Source organism: Ambystoma mexicanum, chromosome 10, assembly GCF_040938575.1.
Source record: "Ambystoma mexicanum isolate Mex_15411 chromosome 10, UKY_AmexF1_1, whole genome shotgun sequence".
In the NCBI taxonomy this organism is placed as follows: Eukaryota; Metazoa; Chordata; class Amphibia; order Caudata; family Ambystomatidae; genus Ambystoma; species Ambystoma mexicanum.
This window is the reverse complement of record NC_090932.1, coordinates 232176982-232198319: the sequence shown is the minus strand read 5'-3', so window position 1 is coordinate 232198319 and position 21338 is coordinate 232176982. Positions and strand designations below refer to the sequence as shown.

General features: G+C 47.8%; 1 protein-coding gene across 1 annotated transcript in view; it reads right to left on the bottom strand.

Annotated features, from left to right (window-relative positions):
* Positions 1 to 1128: 1128 nt before the first annotated feature.
* Positions 1129 to 21338, bottom strand: part of BMP1 (bone morphogenetic protein 1) — a 984430-nt gene continuing 964220 nt past the window's right edge. Inside the window, exons 19-20 of the mRNA XM_069617748.1 lie at positions 3989 to 4239; positions 1129 to 2366 (exon numbers count right to left, since the gene is read on the bottom strand). Coding sequence (XP_069473849.1) covers positions 2232 to 2366; positions 3989 to 4239 — 386 coding nt within the window. The 3' untranslated portion in view covers positions 1129 to 2231. The remainder of the gene's footprint in view (positions 2367 to 3988; positions 4240 to 21338) is intronic.

The following is a 21338-nucleotide window of genomic DNA, read 5'->3' as shown; positions in this document are numbered from 1 at the left end:
TTTGGATGACAGCATCCAAGAGTCTCTTTGAATACCTGACGAGTCTTCGTTTGACTCAGGCTGCACTCGGCCACTGTGTTCGTCATCAGACACCAGAGACATGTCTTGTAAGGATCGGTGAGCAACATCTTAGCATTGCAAGCTTCCTTTAAACGATGTTGGTTTGGAAGTCAACATTTTCGAAAGCAAGTCGAGATTTTAGAGATGCGCCAGGAAAAACCTCTGATGTGTGAAGTGAACATTTTCTGTAAGCTGGAAAAAAAGGAGCTGAAGTCATGGGGGTACGATGCGAGCTAGGACGACACTGTTGCAGCACCGCAGCGAGCTCCAGGAAGAGTTTCCAAGATCAAGGCTATATGTAAAATGAGGAATCCAGGGGTGGACACAATCCATTAGAAACCAGAGTAGTGCTATCTAGAGTAGCTCATATTTTGTAGGAGGTGTTAATGATAGAAATCATGCCGAATGGAACATGTCAATTCACACTTAAAAACAAGGCGACTTAAGAAAGACAGGGAGGCTCCAAGTATCACTGGCACTGTGGAAACAGTTGCCCCACTGCAGACGCCTCGTGGGGAAACGGGGCATGAGCGAGATGCGTTGTTAGAGCAGACTAGATGCACATCCTTAATTCTGTCGTTTGAGGGTGGGGGGATGGGAAAGTAAGTCTGCACCCAGGGTCCCAAAAACCCTCAGGATGGCCTAGCCACCGACACCAGGTTGTCAGCAACCACCCACTAACATAGTATTGTGCAAACTATTGCATTACCAAACATGTAACACTTTGTACTGTAGGAACAGCAGATTGTAGCACATGGCGTATGTGTGCTCATGTTACTTGTGCAATTCAAGCATTTTGCTTTTGCACCGGCGTGCGTGTATGAAGGATAAGAAGTGCTTCACAGCCAGCCCTTGTAGAACCCCAGAAGGGTGCCCTGAGAGAGCGGGGATTGTGTATGAGAAATGCCTCCATGCCCTCATGCAGGATCTTGCGGTCATGGAAGCACTTTTAGCAGGCTAGTGCAAAGAGATCTTGAACTGTGCATGAAATCCCACTCCACGTCATCAGGTTGAGTCAGAAATATCAACGCGGGCCAAACAAAAGAAAAACAAAAAGGAAGCCATGGAAACGTGTAAATAAAACAAATGCGAGTTTACATTTTTCTTGCAACAGATGCGTGTAAAAGTAGAAGGGCGGCTGCCACTATTGGGGTCCAGGGGCAGGTCATAGTTCATACACCACCCCAGCGGCTCATCATCCCAGGGGGAGCAGTCCGTCCTCGGAAACACCAGAGTTTGGTTGAGTTGAATTCTTTGTAGAGTTTTCAAGGAAACATAAAAATAATATTGTACATAATAAAACAAAATTAGAACATTAGCCCCATGGCGGTCCTGGAAGGCGATCCAAAGCTGTGAAGTGGATCAAATGAGGCGACGTGCCTGGGACCAGCGAGGCAGCTCGCCCGGCCCGAGACCCAAGAAGGCCCCCCAGTCCGTATAGTCCGTATAAGTTCCATAAAACAAACCTGGATCAAGTAGAATACTGAAATGGCTCTGCACGCAGGACCAATGCACGCTGGTAGTCTGATGGTGCATTCGTTTCTGTGAATGCGTGTTAGGCGTGTTTGAGTTTGCATCTTGCGCATACATGCAGGTCTGGTGAAGATACACATGTTTTAGGCATGCCTTCCTGCCTGTGAATTATCTATGCACGTGCATTTTGTATGAATGAATGTCTGCCTATGTATCGGTGTTGTAAAGCATGTCGTGTTGTGTGTTATGATGTGTGTGGAGGTATGTGTTGTAGGCAAGTGTTATGGCCAAGTGTATTCATCTGTACGTTCTGTATATCGGCTATACATGTCTTTGTATTTTGTGCACGTGTATGTTAGAAATTCCCACATAGTAGACCGTGCTGTGTGTTGCGCGTGCATGCATGTATACTTTGCAATGTATGATGCCAACATCATCTCACGTGCCTGCGTTTTCTGCACGCCTGTGTAGTTTGCATGTTGTGTTCAGTAGTCTTGTTTTTTGCATGTGGGTCATTCAGGGTTGCCTTGATGTGGTGCGTTACAGAAGACTGTGCAGTTGCATGCTTGTGTGTGTGTTTCGGGCCTGGTGCCTTGATAATATAAGTACTGCCGCACAACCTTCTAGGAGTCCTCTCTGGCCCAGAAGTAGTGGGGGCCGCTGTGTGAAAGGTCCAATGAGCAACCCTCCGGGCAGGGTTACTTTCTGGTGTGCAGTGTGTCCTGGAACTTGGTGCTGGTGTAGCGCAGATGAAATCCCTTCTTATTGATAGTGTCATCTGAATGGAACTTGATCATCACCGAATCGCCAGCCGAGAAAATCTCCTCTGGAGGCTGGGAAAAGAAAAACAAGGTGCCGGTGAGAACACATTTCGACCAATCCTCCATATTTCCTTAACTCCCTCTGCCTGCTCTCTAATAACCAATCGGATGCTTTGTCACGCTTTCCCAGCTTGTCCAAACCCCGCCCCCTCCCCACAGATGTATTTTCAATATTTCCAACTGGTGGGTTCATCATCCTGTACAGTGGGAGTGGATCCCACATGCACACACAGAGTCATTGACTGAAAGTTAAGACTATTTCCCAAAGTGCTGCCATGCCCTTTTCCTTTGTGCATGTCCACGTTTTAGTTACGGCTTATAGGTGTCGCTATTGCATTAGAGTACAGATAGGGAGAAATGGCATATGAGGAGGCGTGCAGGCGTTTGATTATTTGCTCACCCATTGACTGGCCATGGCTATGCTAATCCCTATGGCCATTCCCACCAAGTTCCTACCCCTCCCATCCAAAACACCTCCTCATGGGAACTCTATCAAGCCTTGCCATCCAACTTTGCACTCGAAATGGCAGCTCGTGTTTTTCCAAAGTTCTTTCCCCTTTCCAGACTACCCATTCACCCATTTTCTGGTCTATTTATTTAAGTTGCTTTGATGTGTCCTCCATTAAACATGCACCAAAAACATGAACCGACAAAAACATGGGGAAAAGAATTGTCCCCCCTGAGTGGTGCAAGCACCTCGCGCGATCTGAACAATAATCCACCTTAATAGAGAAATTCACCTCAGTAATGCAGCTAGCCTGCTCATCTCCTATATAGAACAGAGTCATAATTTCCCGCCCAGCAGGGAGTGGTGGAAGTCTTCACACCCACCACCCCGCTCTTCTTCCTTATAGAAAGAGGGCACCATGTGCACCTGACTTCAATAGCAACAAGCCACCCTTTTCTAAATTCGTAGAGACAGCAAGCCATCCTACTATATGCAACAGAGGTGAGCAGTGGCAGCCATCTTACTCCTCTCCCCTTCCCTGCGCCTCTCCCTCAGGAGTGGTGTCGAGTTCTGTAAGGCATCAGGCTCACCCCCCAACCCTTGAAGCCCTTTGCCGATAACTCAACCCCAATATTTTATAGGCACCTTTGCAGGGCCAGATTAAGGACCTTTGTAAGAAGATGGGCCGCAGCTTGCAAAGCAGAGTTGAGATGCTCCGTCATTAAGAGACTACTAGCTCTGCAAGACCTTGCCAGAAACCACCTATCATTCTTTTAATTCCTCGACCTATGTTAATAGTCTCACTCAATACACCTCACATACCTTTCTTGCACCCACGTCTAACCCTGCCCATGAGCTTGCTCGCCTGAGGTCGCCAAGATGTTGGATCTGGGTGTTATTGAACCCTCAACCAGTCCCTGGTCCAGTCCTGTGGTCCTCCCTTGCCCTCTCCCCTTTTAGAGACTCTCCTGACTGCCCTCTCCATTTACCTCCATTCCAACTCCACACTGACTGGTTCTGAGACCAGCATGAGGAGAAAGGCCATGGCCAAACAAGGAAAACAAATGCCTCTGAAACTACTCCGGCCTAAACACATGCTCTGCAGACACCCACAACTTCAACCCCCCCTGCAGCCCATAGAGATGTATGGTTTCCAGGACATGGTTGCTTCCCCGAGGACACGCACCCCAGAGCCACAGTAGCGGCCAAGTCTTGGGGCCGAGGTGTCATATCCATCATACAGTTCCATGTAGTCATAGCCACAGTCGGCCTCCTCCTCCACTTCGAAGGTCTGGAAGATCAGCTCCACCCCGTAGCCCTCTTCGGCTGCAATCACCCACTCGCAGTCTGAGGCACCCGGGTAGTTGTTGTCTCCAAACTGGGCGTGAGAGAAGAGGTCCTTGGTCTTCACCTCTGCCTTCAGGTTCCCGCCACACACTGCAACAGCAACAGAGGTAGAGATATAAACTTAAAAGACAGAGACCACTGACAGTCAAAGACAATGCTAAATAAAGCAACATTCTGCCTTACAACTAGAGAAACAATACCTCACCACAGTTCCCATAAAACACCCCACCCTCCAAGCAGAGGAACAAAACCGCCACAACCAAGTTCCTGCTCTGCAGCCAGCAGAAGGCAACTTCACTTTAGCTTTACCTCTCAGTTTTGTGAGTAATGTATTATCAACTATTCTCGGATTACTCACCAGTAATCTTCATTACACCCTTTTTCTGTTACAGTCCTTTAACATGTGGAGGCAGTTGCCTTTCCCCTGACATTTTCCCCCCACATTTTTTAAAATGTATATCCATCCTCTATACCCCCTTTTTCCACCACCCACGATATATGGGTTGGGTGTTATCACAATTCTCCTGTGAAACCCACAACTCAGGACAATCCAGGGTAGGGAGAGGGAGGATCAGGACTGTGATGAGAGAGAAAGAGCGCACGAGAAAGAGCTAGAGAGAGAGCGCACAAGGGAGAGAAAACGCCATAGGGAGAGCGCAAGAGAGGGAGCGAGAGACTAGGTGTAATGACGTATTACCCCCCACATCCTCTTTTCCTCATGCCAGTCCTTTAAAAGATGGCTCTTGAAATCAACAATAGTTTCCTCAGAATTGCAGCATCCAGTGGAATTTATTTTTATGGCAATAATAACGGGTTACGTGGGCTTCACTAGCCGGTAACGGCCCATGGCCCAGGTTATAGCCTGAGCGCCAGTGAAGCCCACCAAACCTGTTCTCATTGCCATTAGCATCCTGGGTTTCCAATCTGGAAACCCCTGGTGCTGATTGCCATACATTTTCATTGAATGAACGGGACGCCGTGACTTGGAGGCGGAAGGCGGGGCTTCATGCGGAGCCCCTCTTCCATTTCCACAGCAGCTGGCGGGCCAGGACGGAGGCTGGAGCGGTGGCGGTTGCGTCACCAGAACAATAAGCAGATTGGGATAGGGGCGCAATGAGGGGAAGTAACAGTGGCCAGAGGGGTGGGTGGTGTGGTGTCGCCACCATAGAGTCGAAGAGAGGAATAGTCCTCTCTCTCTGTTGTTAGTTCTTTGAGTGGGCTGCGCCCCACGCAACGGGAAAGGGAGGGGTTACCGCCAGCGCGGCAGTTAAGATTAGACAGAATAAAGAGTGAGACGTGTTGCACCCCAGCTCCTGTGTCCGCCTCTTCCTTGGGGCCGAGGGACGCATGAGAGCGTGAGGAGGTCCACGCAAGGACATTACATCTGGCGACGAGGCGGACGCGCCCCGCTGTGCCCGCCGCCTCAGGTCACGGCAACTGGCGCCCACGGCTCTCCCGCCCTCCGAGGCCCGAGGATAGCGGGTCGGAGCGTGAGGGTTCCCGCAGTTGGAAGAGGCCCCAAAGCGCTCATTCCACGGGTGGAGCAGGAGCTTGCAGCTCCCCGTGTACCAGCCCTCCAGACGGAGGAAGGAGAAGGCCTTTTCTCCCGCCAACGGCACCAACGCCGGCAGGCGTGCATCCAATGCCGCGGGTGGAGCAGCGGCTCCCCGCATCGCACCTCCGGGCGGTTGAGGAGCTCTGACCTCCCGCCGACGGCAGCGGACCATCAAGTCATATCGTGCCCACCCTGCACTGCACAAAAGGGTAAGCAAAAACCCCGGCACAAGCAGCGAATCCGGAGGCACATCTGCAAGGCCTCATAGAGCCCCACGCACCCATCCACACCCGATGCTGGCACTAGGAGAGTGAATCCCTCAAACACAGCGCCCCATAGTGGCGGCCAGACGCCACCGCACTCGCAAACAATAGACAACCCAGGTCAAGCTCATGAGTGGCTCAGGAGAGGAGTCACCTACCGCCACAGCGACCCCAGCCCGCAGGGCATCACTCACAGTCCCAGTGACACCAGCACATGAGGAGGGATCCACCGCCCCAGCGTCCCCGCACAGAAAAATGACGGACAGCCTTCTGGCCCAATTACCAGCGAATTTTGACCTCACAGAGACAAGCACCCTGGGGTCAAGGTGGAGAAGATGGTTGAGAGATTTTGAAGTATGCCTGAAGGCAGCTGGCTCACTGGAGGATGAACAAAAACTAAACCTTCTAAATCATGCGGTTGGTTCCAATGTACAAGATATCCTTGAAGAAATGCCGGAAACACCGTAGATACATACATCAAGCTAAAGACATCGCTCACAGAGTATTTCACACCCCACACAAACGTAGACTACGAACGGCACATATTCCACACTACCAAGCAAAACAAAGGAGAGTCCATAGACGCATTTGTCATGAGGCTGAGAGCAAAAATGAAGCACTGTGACTTCAACAACTACTCGAACGAGGAGGCCCTCAGGTCGCAAATTATAGTGGGGTGCGAAAGTGCGGACTTTCGGAGGAGACTACTACAGCAGCCGAGAAGTCTAGAAGAAATCCTGCGTCTAGCGAGATCCGACGCTGCCCTTGCAGCGCAAGTGGAAGGCCTGCACGACATAAAGATCATGCACGGCAAACAAGAAAGCATCAAAAAGCTGGAGGGTATGACAAGAACCAACCAAGACCCTTTCTGCTACAGGTGTGGCCACGAATACCCACACGAAGGAACGTGTCCGGCCATGGGACAGATGTGCTCCGCATGTGGTGGCGACGACCACTACAAGTCTGTATGCCTGATTTGTCGCAGCAGAATGAGAGGAGCCAACAGAAATGGGAAGCCCTTGATGGAACCAGAACAGCACCAACCCGCCCGCTACAACAGGGCAGCGCACCACGTCCAGGAACAAGGGCGACGCCGTCCTCACGACGACCAACCGGAAAGAAGACAAGAGAGGAGAGAATGGAGGGAGAGCAAAACCACCCAGCCAAAAGCGAGAAGACGACCCAGAAGATATGTGAGATGCCTCATAGAACAATCACAGTCAGAAAGCGTGTCGAGCGCATCCTCAGAAGAGAGATCCCGCAGGCCGGAAATGCAACAAGAAGCACCGCGAAAGAAGGGATATCTATATGCCCTTGGAAACGACATGGCTAAAGAACACAGCCCGATGCTAAGAATACGAGTAAACCAAACAACTGCAGAATTCCTGATAGATACGGGAGCAACCGTGAATGTGATAAGCGAAGAAGTATACCAAAGCATACCAAACGCTCCTCGCCTACAGCCAGCACGAGCCCTCATCTATCCCTATGGCTCAAAGACACCCCTAGCCTGCAAAGGGTTTTTCATGGCATCATGCCAGTACAAAGAACATATGAAAAGCATCCCCATGCACGTGCTAGAAGCCGCCACCGAGAGTGGATGCATTTTGAGCTATCGGTCAGCCATAGAGATGGGACTCATTCACATACTATACCGCCTCATGGTGCACAAGTATCTGGATCCAACGGCAAGCATCGATCAAATATTCCCGGCACTATTCAAAGGCCTAGGAAAACTAAAAGGAAAACAAATTGAACTTCACATCGACCCCCACATCACTCCAGTAGCCCAGCATTACAGGGGCATCCCCATCAATATTCAACAGCAAGTTGAAAACGAACTAACTAAGTTACTAGAAGCCGACATCATTGAGCCCGCGGAAGGCCCCACACCATGGGTCTCTCCCATAGTACCAGTACCCAAAAAGGACTCTCCAGACATTAGGATATGCGTAGACATGAGGAGACCGAATGAAGCCATCCTAAGAGAGCGACACCAAGCCCCCCGGATAACGGACATGGTACATCTTTTAAATGGGGCGACAGCGTTCTCGAAGTTAGACCTAAACAAAGGCTACCACCAGCTGGAGCTCAGCAAGAACTTGCGATACATAACAACATTTGCCACCCATCTAGGCTTATTCCGCTACAAGCGACTCAGTTTCGGAGTATCCTCAGCGGCCGAAATTTTTCAAGCAGAGATCCACAATGTCATCAAGCATGTGCCCAACTGCTTAAACTACAGCGATGACATTCTGGTGTTCGGCCAAACTCAGGAACAACATGACGACACACTGATGAGAGTCTGCATGGCCTTAGAGGAAGCCCAACTAACACTCAACAAACAAAAGTGTGAATTCCGCAAGAAGACACTCAGATTCTTCGGACACATATTTTCAGAGAAGGGCATGACACCAGACCCCGAGAAGGTCAGTGCGCTCCGAGAAGCTGAACCACCCACAACAACATCAGACCTCAGATCATTCCTGGGGCTCGCAAGCTACTGCACAAGATACATATGTGACTTTGCGTCCATCAGTGAACCCCTGAGAGCTCTAACCAAGCTAAACACTGAGTTTGCGTGGTCAACCAAATGCCAAGAAGCATTCCAGACCATCAAGGACCGTATCTCAGATGCCCGATATCTGGCGTACTTTGACCCCAAGAAGACAACAGAACTCGTTGTAGACGCCAGTCCCGTGGGGCTGGGCGCCATTCTCACGCAACTGGATGACAAAGACGGAGGCGGGAAACACATAGTATCATACGCCAGTCGAAGCCTATCAAAACCGAACAAGCCTATTCTCAGGCAGAAAAGGAAGGACTGGCGGTTGTCTGGGCCTGCGAGCATTTTCACCTGTTCCTATACGGGAAACCTTTCACAGTTGTGACGGATCACCAGGCACTCACTTTCATCTACGGCAACCCACAAGCCAAAATGCCACCAAGGATAGCCCGATGGGCACTCAGGCTGCAGGACTATCGGTTCACCATCATACACCGACCAGGGAAAGAACAAAATCCCGCGGATTTTCTCTCCCGGCACCCTAAGGTAAAGAGCGAACCCGAACAATCCATTGCTGATCAATACATCAGATATGTCATCCACAGCAGCACCCCGCAAGGACTCGACACAGAACAACTAACGAGAGAGTCCAACACAGATCTAGGAATACAAACCATCTTAAGATGCCTAGAAACTGGACGGTGGAAACATGCAAAACAGATCCGAGAAACAATGAGTGAGGAAATCAAACAAGACATTACGTGCTTTTTGGCCGTAAAAGAAGAACTTGCAAAATCAGAGGAAGGACTATTACTAAAAGGGACCAAGTTAGTAATACCACGAAGCTTACGCCAGAAGGTGCTAGAGCTAGCTCATGAAGGACACCGGGGAATTGTATCCACAAAAAGGATGCTGAGGCAAAAGCTATGGTTTCCCCAACTAGACACCTCTGTGGAAGAATTGTTGCTTAACTGTCCCACCTGCGCCATCGTAAAGCCACACACAGTCCCGGAACCACTAAGAATGACCACACTACCAGAAGGAGCTTGGGAAGAGATCGCCATCGACCACTTTGGGCCCATGGAAGGGGGTGAATACATCCTGATAGCCGTAGACAAATATTCTAGATATCCAGACCTACAGATCATCCCATCCACCGCCGCACATCACACCATCCCGGCACTGGATCGGATGTTCGCAGCATATGGCATACCAAAAATTGTAAAGTCCGACAACGGACCACCCTTCACGGGACAAGACTTTCAAAGATTCGCAGAATACATGGGTTTCCGTCATCGCAAGGTAACACCTTTATGGCCTCAAGCGAATGGCACGGTGGAAAGATTCATGAGCAACATCAAGCGCACAACTCAGATCGCACGCCTCACAGGTGAACCTATTGAAAAAATGTTGTATCAACTGATGCGTGATTATAGGAACACCCCACACAGCACCACGGGGAAGTCACCATCAGAGGTAATGTTCGGACGAATGATTAGAACACGACTACCGCAGGCACCCGACCATGGAGGACAGTACGAAGAGGACACGGAAATGAGAACAAGAGACTCCCTCATGAAGGAACACATGAAGGAAGCGGCCGACCGCAAGCGCAGAGCCAGAGAGAACGACCTGGCACCAGGGGACATGGTCGTGGTCCGACAGCAGCAACAACGCAAGAACGTAACTCCGTTCAATGAGGAGCCACTCATCACTAAAAAAAAAGGATCGCTCATCACGGCCGAAGGAGACCACCGGTCCGTAACGCGAAACTCTTCGCACTTTAGAAGGATGCCTGGTTTTCATCATGCAAAGGGGCCAAGTACATGTGACTCGTTCTCCCACTGGGACGCCCCCTATGAGGGAGACAGGGAAGATTCCGGAGATGACGTGACGCCAGAAGAATGGGTGGCACCCTCTACAAGCGTGGATCGCCGTCCACCGAGAACCAAAAAAAAACCTACTCGTCTCATTGAAGAAATGGGCTGAGAACGCAACTGACTGTTTAGTGATGGGAGGGTGTGGTGTCGCCACCACAGAGTCGGAGAGAGGAATAGTCCTCTCTCTCTGTTGTTAGTTCTTTGAGTGGGCTGCGCCCCACGCAACGGGAAAGGGAGGGGTTACCGCCAGCGCGGCAGTTAAGATTAGACAGAATAAAGAGTGAGACGTGTTGCACCCCAGCTCCTGTGTCCGCCTATTCCTTGGGGCCGAGGGACGCATGAGAGAGTGAGGAGGTCCACGCAAGGACATTACAGGTGGGGGACGATGGCAGGGTGGGGTAGCAGCAGTTAGGCTGCTTGGAACGTGGGCTGATATTGTACGATTCAGCCCAAGATCTGAGCAACCCGATTAGTTGGCTCGCCTGCCTCGGGTGCTAATGGGGCGTTAGGGCCCACCGCCCAGGTTAAGGGCCCGAGCGAAGCCGCCAAGGGTAATCTCACCATTAGCAATCGTGTAGACCCCTACTCAGGTGCTAATGGTGCGTATATGATATATATATATATATATATATATATATATAAAGAAACTTGTATTCCTGAGCGGCCCAGTGCAGCATTGTGGTTCCAGAGTGTTTTCAATGTTGGTGACTAATATCATTGAAAACGGACTTGGGAAACTGGAAAAGCTTAGCACAGTGCTGGGCTACGCACCAAGGTACCTTGTATTATATATTTTTTACAGATTCCATACTCTTGGCACCTGTGTAGGAAAGTACACTGGTACAGAGTTGAAGGGTGGCGGGGGAGGGAAGGAGGATCGGGGAAGGGGAGGCGGCGTTGGCTAGCAGCACCCAGGCTGCTCGGAACGCAGACTTGTACCAAACAATAGAGCTAGCGTTCAGAGCATCCCGATTAGCCAGCGCCACTTTCCAGGGTGCCAATATTAATGATAGTAGGATGTCAAGAAATAGCTGCGTGGAGGATCGCAATTGCAAATTCTCCCTCTCTGTGGCCTGGAAGGGGAAGGCAGTAATGGTGCATTAATGTGCCCCATTTGTCTGGCCTTCAGGTATCCTTGATGGATGCCCCGTTGCCGTCAGCCCATGAAATCACCATCCTCCACGTGGACCGGCCCAGAATGTGTTCAGAGAGAGGCGAACCCACCAAATGTCAGCGACTGATAGAGATGTTAGATGCCTTATGACCTTTCCTTGCCCCTCTGAAAGAAACAAACAGGCTATTGGTAGTTCTGAAGGAGGGCATGCAGTCGAGGTAGGTCAAGCGAACTGATTGTGTGATGAAAATTGAGGCTGCTAGGAGACACATTATCCTCACTCACCTTCGGGCAGATGCACTCTAAAGGTAACAAAGGTTCTTTACTTCCTGAATGATGCGTTTGCCACTGGTTTGGTGAAGCCACACCTAATCTGGATAGGTCTGAAGGTGTGCCCTGAAAGTGAAGCTCCTGAGAGGGAGTCAGGTGAGGGGAGATTGGTTGATGTGGATTAGAAATTCATGAAAGGTAAGCAATAGATGGTCGTGCACATGCTCCTGTCGACATCATGAGCAGAAGGGCCAAGTATGAGCAAGTTGTCTTGATACAGGAACACAAAGAATCCCTTTACGCGGAGCCTTCCCATCCCTGGGTCCAGAGTCTTGGTAAAACTCTACGTACCAATTGTAGAAATCAGTGGCGGACAGGTGAATAGAGACATGGGGGTAAGTGTTGCTGAGGTCCAGAGGCACCAACCTATCCACAGATGAAACCAGGACAACGATTCGTTTTAAGAACATCTTGAACGTGACACCCCTTGGAAAGGTACGTGTAAAGCAACAGCTCTTTAGTTGATTCAGTCTGCCCATCTTTCACATGAATCTGGCTCCTGGCTAAAACCATGGTTCCCTTTGTGAGGGCCACTGCCCTGACTCCATCAAACTTTAAATCAGAAAGGAGCTCAACGTCTTGATGCACACTGTTTAGTACTGTCGTGCAGTCCACTCCCTTCTCCATACGTATATAAAGGTTATGGAAGTCATCCATGCATGCCTAAGCTGTATACGATTAGTAGACTTGCGTCCTCAAGGATAAGTGGAGGCCTGAATGCACTGTCAATCTTTTTGCGCACTGCATCGGATAACGCCACCTCTTCAGGGGCCCTAGACTGGAAGGGGAGAATCCACCTCTAATGAAGACAGCAATGACATCTCTTCGACCCCAAGAGGAAAGCGCTTCCCCATAAACCAGGGATGTGGGATAGACAGGTTCCACCCATTCTCCCCAGCTCTTGTCCGGTATGTCATGTCCGGGGTAAGTAGCAGACCCCTCTTCACCGTTTTCATAAACTGGAGAACAGACTTTTCATATGGGTTAGGTCGTTCATCCACAAATTCCATACGCCGAGCTACATGATCTAAAACTGTCCCAATTGCGCAATGGTCCACATACATCCCCTTAGGTGCCTCCCCAGTCTCTGCTTCAGAGAGGGCAATGTGGGAGTATAAAAGGAATGCGAGTCAGAAGACAAGGGAGAGGAGGGAGAACTATTTGCTCTGTACACTCTTCTTTTGGTTCGACCCATTTGCCTTTTCCTTTATGAAAGGTTTTCCTGCTGAGGGGCTTCATCTGGCCCGATGATGCATGGGTTTTAGCTCCCCTCCTTCATAGAGGAGAGCTGGATGACTCAAAAGGAGGCACTTTCTTCATTTTATCTGGGCGAGTTGCCATGGCGGCACTCTCCACCCAAACTTCAAATTGATGATGATGCCAACCATGCCATTATGGCAATAAACACACATTTACAGGCCCCAGTAGTAGGTATGACCCCAGACCCATTACATTTCAAGCCTCTAAAGGGTCTACACACATGCCTCCCCACGGGCTCTAAAAGCGGGGAGACTGCCGTGCCCACGACAAAACGAGGGTTGTCCCGCTCCCTGTTCTGCTTACCAAAAAAATAGGATTCTTAATGCATTGTCCCAACTGTTGCTAAGCTAAGTCCTCAGGAAGCCCTTGCGTACAGTCAGAGAAACAAGAAACATCCCTCTCTGAGCTTCCCTTACCTTGAGCGAGGACGCTCTGCACGCTGCCCTGGACTGTTAATCTACTCAAGTGGAAAATGAGTGGGACAACCTTCTGCCAAGATGCAAGCCCTCGCTCCTCTGCAAGTCGTTGAAGCATTCCCAAGGAGCAGAATCCATGCAGTTACCTCGGCTCTTGGCCCGGCTCAATGGAGTGGGGCCTGCCTACTCACCTAGGGACCAGCTACCTCCTCCTAACTCAGGGCCTAGGCCCACCACTGACCGTGTGGAGGCATTACTGTTTGGAAAGATTTTATTTTTGATACCTTCTCTCCACAGACATCCATGGAACCTCCTACCCCAACATTTTGCAGTTGTGCTGTACCTGTCCTGACTTTGAGGCAAGTAAAGCCTTTTTTCTTCACTTGCCTTGCAAAAATCATCTGTTTTTGGGGCACTGATCAGTCCTTGTGACTATGGGGGGGGCTCCCTCGTCCATTGTGAAATTCGTTGTTGGTTTTACACTGCACACATCACCTTATAGTGAGGTGTGGTAGATATACATTGTGCCCCTTAATCTTTGTTTTTAGTAACTTTGTGGTTACTTGCATAATGTGTACAAGAAGGGCTGGTGGCGTGCACTTTTGCATTTTACAGCTTAATACCATGTAGATACCATGTACTCTAAAATGGTTGTGCCACAAGACTTTCGTCTGTCCTTTGGACATCTTGCTTTTTGGCCTTCCTGTCCTCTTAGGGCTGGATTTGCCATATATGGTAAATCTTTCCCCAAGCAAAGGGGTGATATGCATTTGTGGCTGGATTTGGGGGCTGCGACTGTGTGGTCTCAGTCCACATGCTGGCCAACATGTGTGATGCTGGGCATATGTGGTGGCTGGAGGCTGTCCATGATTTGACCCCCCCCCGCCAATGTGAATGGTGCAGATCCTTACCAGTGGTGGGCTTAGGGGAAACTGTATCTCGAATCATGGATAAAAGGAGTACTTTTGCAGCCATTCATGAGATCAGTCGTGGAGGCCAAGACTCCCACGAAGAGGAGAATCTCGCTGAAGACCCGGAACTTGTCATCACAACATATCAGCACTGTTTTAGCCATCCTAGCAAAGCACTGCTCCTTTGCTGAACTCCAGAAGGCATTCATCCTGTTGGATGTCCAGCTTCCTTGTGGCTACCTCTCTGCATCAGTTGCTATCCCAAGATAGAGCCTAGGACTCTGCCCACCCTCAGCTTGTGAAACAAGAGCCTCCCTCTGCAGTTGCATCTTTAAAGCATGAAGAGTGAACTCACTGTACCAGCTTCTTTGTTTCCACCCCGAGGGTCAATTTCTGCAATTTATTTTCAGTGATCATTGCACATCTCTGCCTGCATTGTGCTCCAGGGGTACTCTGAAGTAGACAGCATGATGGTCCTTTCTTCATCGTGCCTGGTATGTCCAGCGGTCCAGTGCTAGGAACAATCTTGCCAGAACATGAAACTACCGACTAGCCAGGCCTCAATACTGATGTCAAGTCACTTCTGCACCAGTAGCCCCTAGACCTCCTCCAATGGAACCAAGAAACTAGGCACAGAAGGCAAGCAATTTCAGGAGCCTCTGAAGGGGTCCCTGAGTGAATCAGAGGTCACAGGGTGAGTCAACATATCTGTTCCAACCCTCCACCCCCCAAAGGGGTTGATAGGTGGGATAGCCCTTGCCCTGCCGCTATCTTGCATGACCGTGATTGGTGGCATTCCGGTTAAGGATCCTCCCCTGTGATTTCACTGAAGTGGCAGAATAGGAGACACTATTCCAAAGAACTTTACTTCTACTGTTCTTCATTTTTGAAACACTTCCAAAATGCCTGTTGGCTTTGGGAACACTTGTTCAGACTACCCTAGTCTCCTGCAAAGAGCTCTACTAGGACTTGTGAATAAGGCCACAATACCCCATCTATAGTAGCAATGAAAGGACTTTTTAAAATTATGAGTTTGTGCATCGTTTTAAACTCTTTTATTCTTCACATATTACTTCTCTACATTGGTTATGTCTTACTTTGTGCCACATGCTTTGCTACAATACAGTGTACTATTGCTGATCTAACTGTGTTTAAAAGTACAATACTGGTGTTCTTTAGCCAGAGCACCCCAAAAGTGAATGTGTATATAATAGAAGTGTTTTGTTTGCTATAGTGCTTAACTGTGGTTTTTAATTGCCAAAAGTTGTCCAAGGCCTAAATAAATAATTGTATTTGTATACATTTTCCCAACTTGTATTATTAAGAGTGCTCTGTGTGTGCTTAACTGAACCCCTTCACCACTCATGCCCTCCCGAGTCCAAGCCTAGCTGTTCAGTCACACTACCCAGAGAGTTTGGCTAGACATTAGTGACTTTCCAGGTTAACCAGAATACGGTGGCTTCTCAAGATCGGTCCACAGGGCTGATTCTGAAAATCCATCTGAGCAATGAAATGATGAAGAGGCGAGCCCAGCAGGTGCCCCCTCGAGGAGATGGAAAATAACAAAAGATTCTTGGGGCATGTCTGGGGGGAAGGCAGACTACCTTCACATTTTAAAGGACTCGGACAAGGAAAGGAGCATGTGGGGGTAATACTCTGTTCTCCAGCCGAACGAAGAATCATCAAAGACAACAATGTTTCACAGCCAAAGCAACAATATTTCACCATACTAATACTCTGCAATTAAGGGTACAAGATATCGCCATACAAAAACCCCTGCACCACAGAGCGACTAATAATATCTCACAATGACAATCTATTTGCTTTGCAGCAAGTGTAACTATACAGTGACCACCATAAATAACACACTGCCCTGCACCCAGTTACAAACAGTACCTCACATAACCAAAATCCTTCCAGGCATAGGGATACAATACCTCTGTATAACAATCAGTTTAGGCACTAAGTTTGAAGCAGCAATGTTTGAAAAGTAAATCTTGAAATTGAAAGTTCAATAACACCCATTTTGTATCCTTCGCAATGTTACACCTTTAAGTTCGAAGATTGAAGTTGACACATATTGTTCCCCTTGGTGCATTTGATTTGTTAATGTTCTGTTTGAATAACATTGTCCTTGGCGGCACTCCAGTCATCCCCACACCCTCTCCTCACGGTCCCACTAATGCTTTTGAAGTTTGGCTTTGAAGGTTTTGCTTTTTCAAACTTATTCCTCAAACTTTTGTTTTCAAATTTAGCACCAGATAACACCGAAAATGTGACCTTATATAACAGACTAAAAAAACAGCAGGTGTAATCTCTCACAATAACCAGAATGCTGCTCTTCAACAAGATGCGAACCACCACACCACAGTGAACACCCGAGCGTACAGCACCCAATGTAACTCTACAGCAAGAGAAACAGAACTCACCAGAACCAAGGCCCATCCCTAAACAAGAGGAATAAGACTTCACTGTAAAAGCATGCTTTATAGGCAAATACCACGTCTCACCATAGCCAACATTACACTCGAGCAAGAATACGATTTGTATTGTTTTTATTTAACAATTTCATAAAGCACTCACAACCCTATGCAGTGCATTATGAGAGCACAGTTCATAAACGTTTTTATAATTATTGATCAGAAAAAGAGAATGAAAATAGACAAACCATATTTTCTTTAAAATATAAAGACAGAAAAGTGATCATAATAGTTTAAAAGAGTATTTAAATATACACATTCCTTTCTAAGAAATAATTACATACAGTGACAAGGGAAACTCAAAGGAAACGACGTGTTTTTAGTGCCTGTCCAAGTAAAAATGTCCAATGTTGGTTGTCCTTCATCTAGGTATGTCCCCTTATCTATTGTCCCCGGGGACTGTTACATCTACCCCCCTCCACAACCTGTTAGGATGTCCCTCAAACTCACCCCATTGTAAGAAGCTCACTGCTTCCTGTCAAATCTGATTTCTTATTTCTTATCTATTGTACGTTCTTTTGTGATTAAAAGAGCATTGTTCCTACTGTATATAAATAAATATCAGATGACAAATGTATTGAACTGCTCAAGGCAAAGGGTTACACAGTTAGCAAAGCAAAGGCTTGGCTAGAAAATCTTGCTTTTATGAATAAAGGTTCATCGGACTGTCTTTGACCGTGCTTTTTTGTTCTGCCTTACTCTCCTCCAGCCACATGAATATTTTATGCCAAGTAAGGTGGATGAGGTGGTGCAAGAGCCTCGAAAGTAATGCAACAGAGTTGAAACTCTTCACAAAACCTAAGAGGAAGCCAGGAAAGGTTCCCCAAAATAGTAAGCATGTGGTCAAATTTCCATTCTCCCACAACCAAGTGGGCTGCAGTATGAAATATGGCTTGTAAAGTGTTGGTGCTTCTGATGGATGCAGGCCAATAAAGCTGGCATTGTTGCAGTCCAGGGGAGCTAAACATAGTGCCTAGACCATTCTTCTGAAGACATAAGACAGAACATTCTTTGATGTTACAGAGTCTAGGGTCTTGAAGCGAGCATTGGGCCACCCAGTGGTATCAGGTAATATTATCCCCATATATATGGTCGCCGTACATAATATCGCTGGGAAAAGGTCATGGCGATATATGGGTGACCATATATATAGGGATTGGGGCAGCCAAAAAAAAAACGGTTTGGGGGTTGCAGAGGTGTCCCCTGCATGTTCCATGCAATAATGTCCCCACAAAAAAATGGCAATTTTTCGGCAATATTTTTGCATTGCCATATTTTTGTGGGGACATTATTACATGGAACCCTCCCAGTCTCAGTTCCAGTCAGTGGCATCAGACTGGAACTGGGACTGACATCCTGGTGGGCACAATACATTGGGCCTCCCAGTCTGAGTTCCAGTCAGTGGCATCAGACTGGAACTGGGACTGACATCCTGGCGGGCACAATACACCAGTATGAACCTCTACCTAATGGACAATTTGGAACAGGCAGGAAAATCTGTTGGGTTTCTATATAAGGGCGTTAACATCCACATACTATAATCCCTATTTAAAGAAACTTAAAAGTCAGTTCAATAGGCTGTGGGCCTGAAGGGTACATCATTATTGGGTGTGTTGAAGAGGCGGATTGAGTGTTGGGATAGAGTTCTGGACTTACACGATTTGGGCAGACGAGGCTCTATAAGGGTAAGGAGTATTTCTTTATGCCCATTTCTGAGCCAAGGTCATACTCGGCTCAGTTCCCATCAGCAAAATGTAGACATTGGTATACCGATTGAGAGCATGTAGAATGTGCAGCATGGGGGAAGCAGAATATCTACTCTTTCTTGTGATGTATTGCCCATTCTTTGCAGAATTGAGAATTTTCATTTTTGGGATTGTTGGGGAGAATTCTCAGAAATGTGCCAATTCATTTCTACCTTAGAGACCCCCAGCAACCTTGCTGGATTTTAGGACTTTACATTTTTAACCTGGAGAGAGTGAGACCCTTTTCCCCACTCTCTCATGTATTTTTCGTATGATTTAAACTCTGTTTCTTTGAAAGCATGGAGTCTGACAAACTCCATAGCCATCATCTTTACATTGTGTCACACAGCACCTTCAGTGCAGTGGCACAGGGAAGTCTTTCAGATTTCCCAAAGGTTTAAATACATTCTTTTGGATAAACTACTGTTTCCAAGAGCAGTGAAGTGAAATTGACTTTACTTACATTTGTAACTTTCTAGACCCAGCACACACTATCTTACAATAGGGTGCTGGAGGGGTTACTTAGTATCCCCTTTGTCTAGTTTCTCATATAACATTTTTATGTTACCCTTGCCTCAATGAATGGCTGGTGGCAGTGGTTTACTTTTAACTACTGTGGTGTGCTTTTACCGCGGGCTGCATTCGCAGCTGCAGTAGAGCACCCAAGGATGCCATTTTTGTCTCACGTTCGGTCCCTTTGTTCGTTTTGTCTTTGTCTATTCCAATGGGTCGAAGCGTCTTCGCAGGCCTTCTAGGACGACCAAATGCAGAGGGGTCCAGCGGGATGACAGCGGGCCCATGGTGCCAAACCTTCCAACTGTTCCTTGACTCGGCTTCTTAGTTTTAGGATACTTGGATCCTATCCTTTGTTCAGTGAGAACCCCAGAGATCGACATGGTATTGCTGTGTGGGCCCTTATCTTATCCAGAATCTCCCTCAAGCTTAAACAAAGAGGACCCAATGGGAGATCTGCTCACATTCAGGCATACCATACGTGGACCAATCACGGACCACAGTGGTCCCAGGTATTCACAGCACCTCAGACTCTTTGGCCCCCAGGATGTGTATTGATCTAAAAGTATTACTGTGATTATTATTGTGTGGTTTCAAAGGCCTTGAAATAAAAGTATTTTGTATTTTTTATATTTACACCTGACTGGGAGTGATTTGTAAGTGCCCTTTACTCTGTGTGCTCATTGAGGTCTTTCAGTCATCCTCACCCCTCCTGAGACCTAGTCTTGACTGCCACCAATGCTACCTTGATTGGTCTGGCTTGTCCAGAAGGTTACCCTGTTCCAGAAAACTAGGCTGGCCTTCTGAACCTCTGCCCACCAGGTCAGAGTTCAGAAATCCGTCTTAACAAATTGGTGTATGTACAGCGGTGGGATAGGACTGAAGGTATCCAGTGGTGCACACTAGTGAAGGCATTCCGAGTTATTCCTACCCAGGACACATAGTGACTTTGTAGTGATAACTGTAAAGGCCATAGACCTATCTAATATAATGGAAACAAGTACCTTTAGAACCTTAAATGCTTCTAGGTCAGAAACCATGAGAAAGATGTGTACTGAGAGAGGTTTACTTGCTCAAGGTACAAACATGGAAATGATTCAGAAAATCATGGAATGGCAAGAGTCACAACTCAGAGTACAGAAAGAAAGAATGAAGGAAGTACTTTGGTGTCATATGTGACTGATTCTTTAAATAAATTGACTGGCTGGGTTGAAGGCTATAAGGTCTCCACCTTTGAGGGTATGAGATGTCTGGTCATGCTTGAACATATTTTTGCATCTTGTTCCCCTGAGCCTAAGCAGCATTTGGCAGATTCAAAGGAGTTAGATCCTATGAAGCTGGCCATAGCAGCAGATTTGTGGGTGTCCCATAGAGTGTCCCATAAGGACAAGACTCATCCTGGTAAGCAGGAGGAGGGGAAACAGTCCAAAGATAAGGAGGGTGGGGGATCTGATAAAACCTCCTCCCAAAAGAGCCACAAAAATAAATGTAAGAGTAAGTCACAAGAGAACACACAGGGTAGTGGAGGTTATCCTCCAAAACAGAACTCCGGTTACAGTAAGCCTCCCTAAGTCCCAAGACCCAGTGGATCCTGTGTGGCTTGTGGAGCAAGTGACCATGTGAAGGAGGACCCCAGATGTACCTTACAGTATAGTACACTTGGGTCTAAAAGTCATTTTCCAAGGCCCTAGATACTCGCGAAGGATATTTTGGGCACTTGTTACATGTTGCAGAAACGTTGCAACGTGGACAAGGACTAAGGGAAACAAAGTCTCCCAGTACTGACTATCTTTAAGGGCATGTCAGTTTCCCCATAAAAAAGTGAGCGAAAGCCCAGGGGAGTGCAGCAGAAGGCTGTGCTCCTCTGGCAAAGTCAGACTGTGGTGTTTAAAAACAGCAAAACGTTGGGGGGGTGGTTCAAAACTGGAGGGAAAATTACACATGAATGGAAATCTTTCCTAAGAACTAGTGGCCAAATGGCTACACCTTTTCATTGAAGCCCTCTCTTTGTGGCTCACTGCCTTTGTGGCTGTTGTCCTCCGAGACAGAAGTAGGAAATGGCCATATATAGTCCATATATAATCATGCTCATTGTGGGCTTTGGCTAGAGCCCAGGAAGAAGCATTTGTGTGGCAGAAACTAGTCTGTACTGGGCATTTAGTCCTAGACACCATAATACACATCCAAACCAAAGTGAGGTCATGCTTATGACTGTG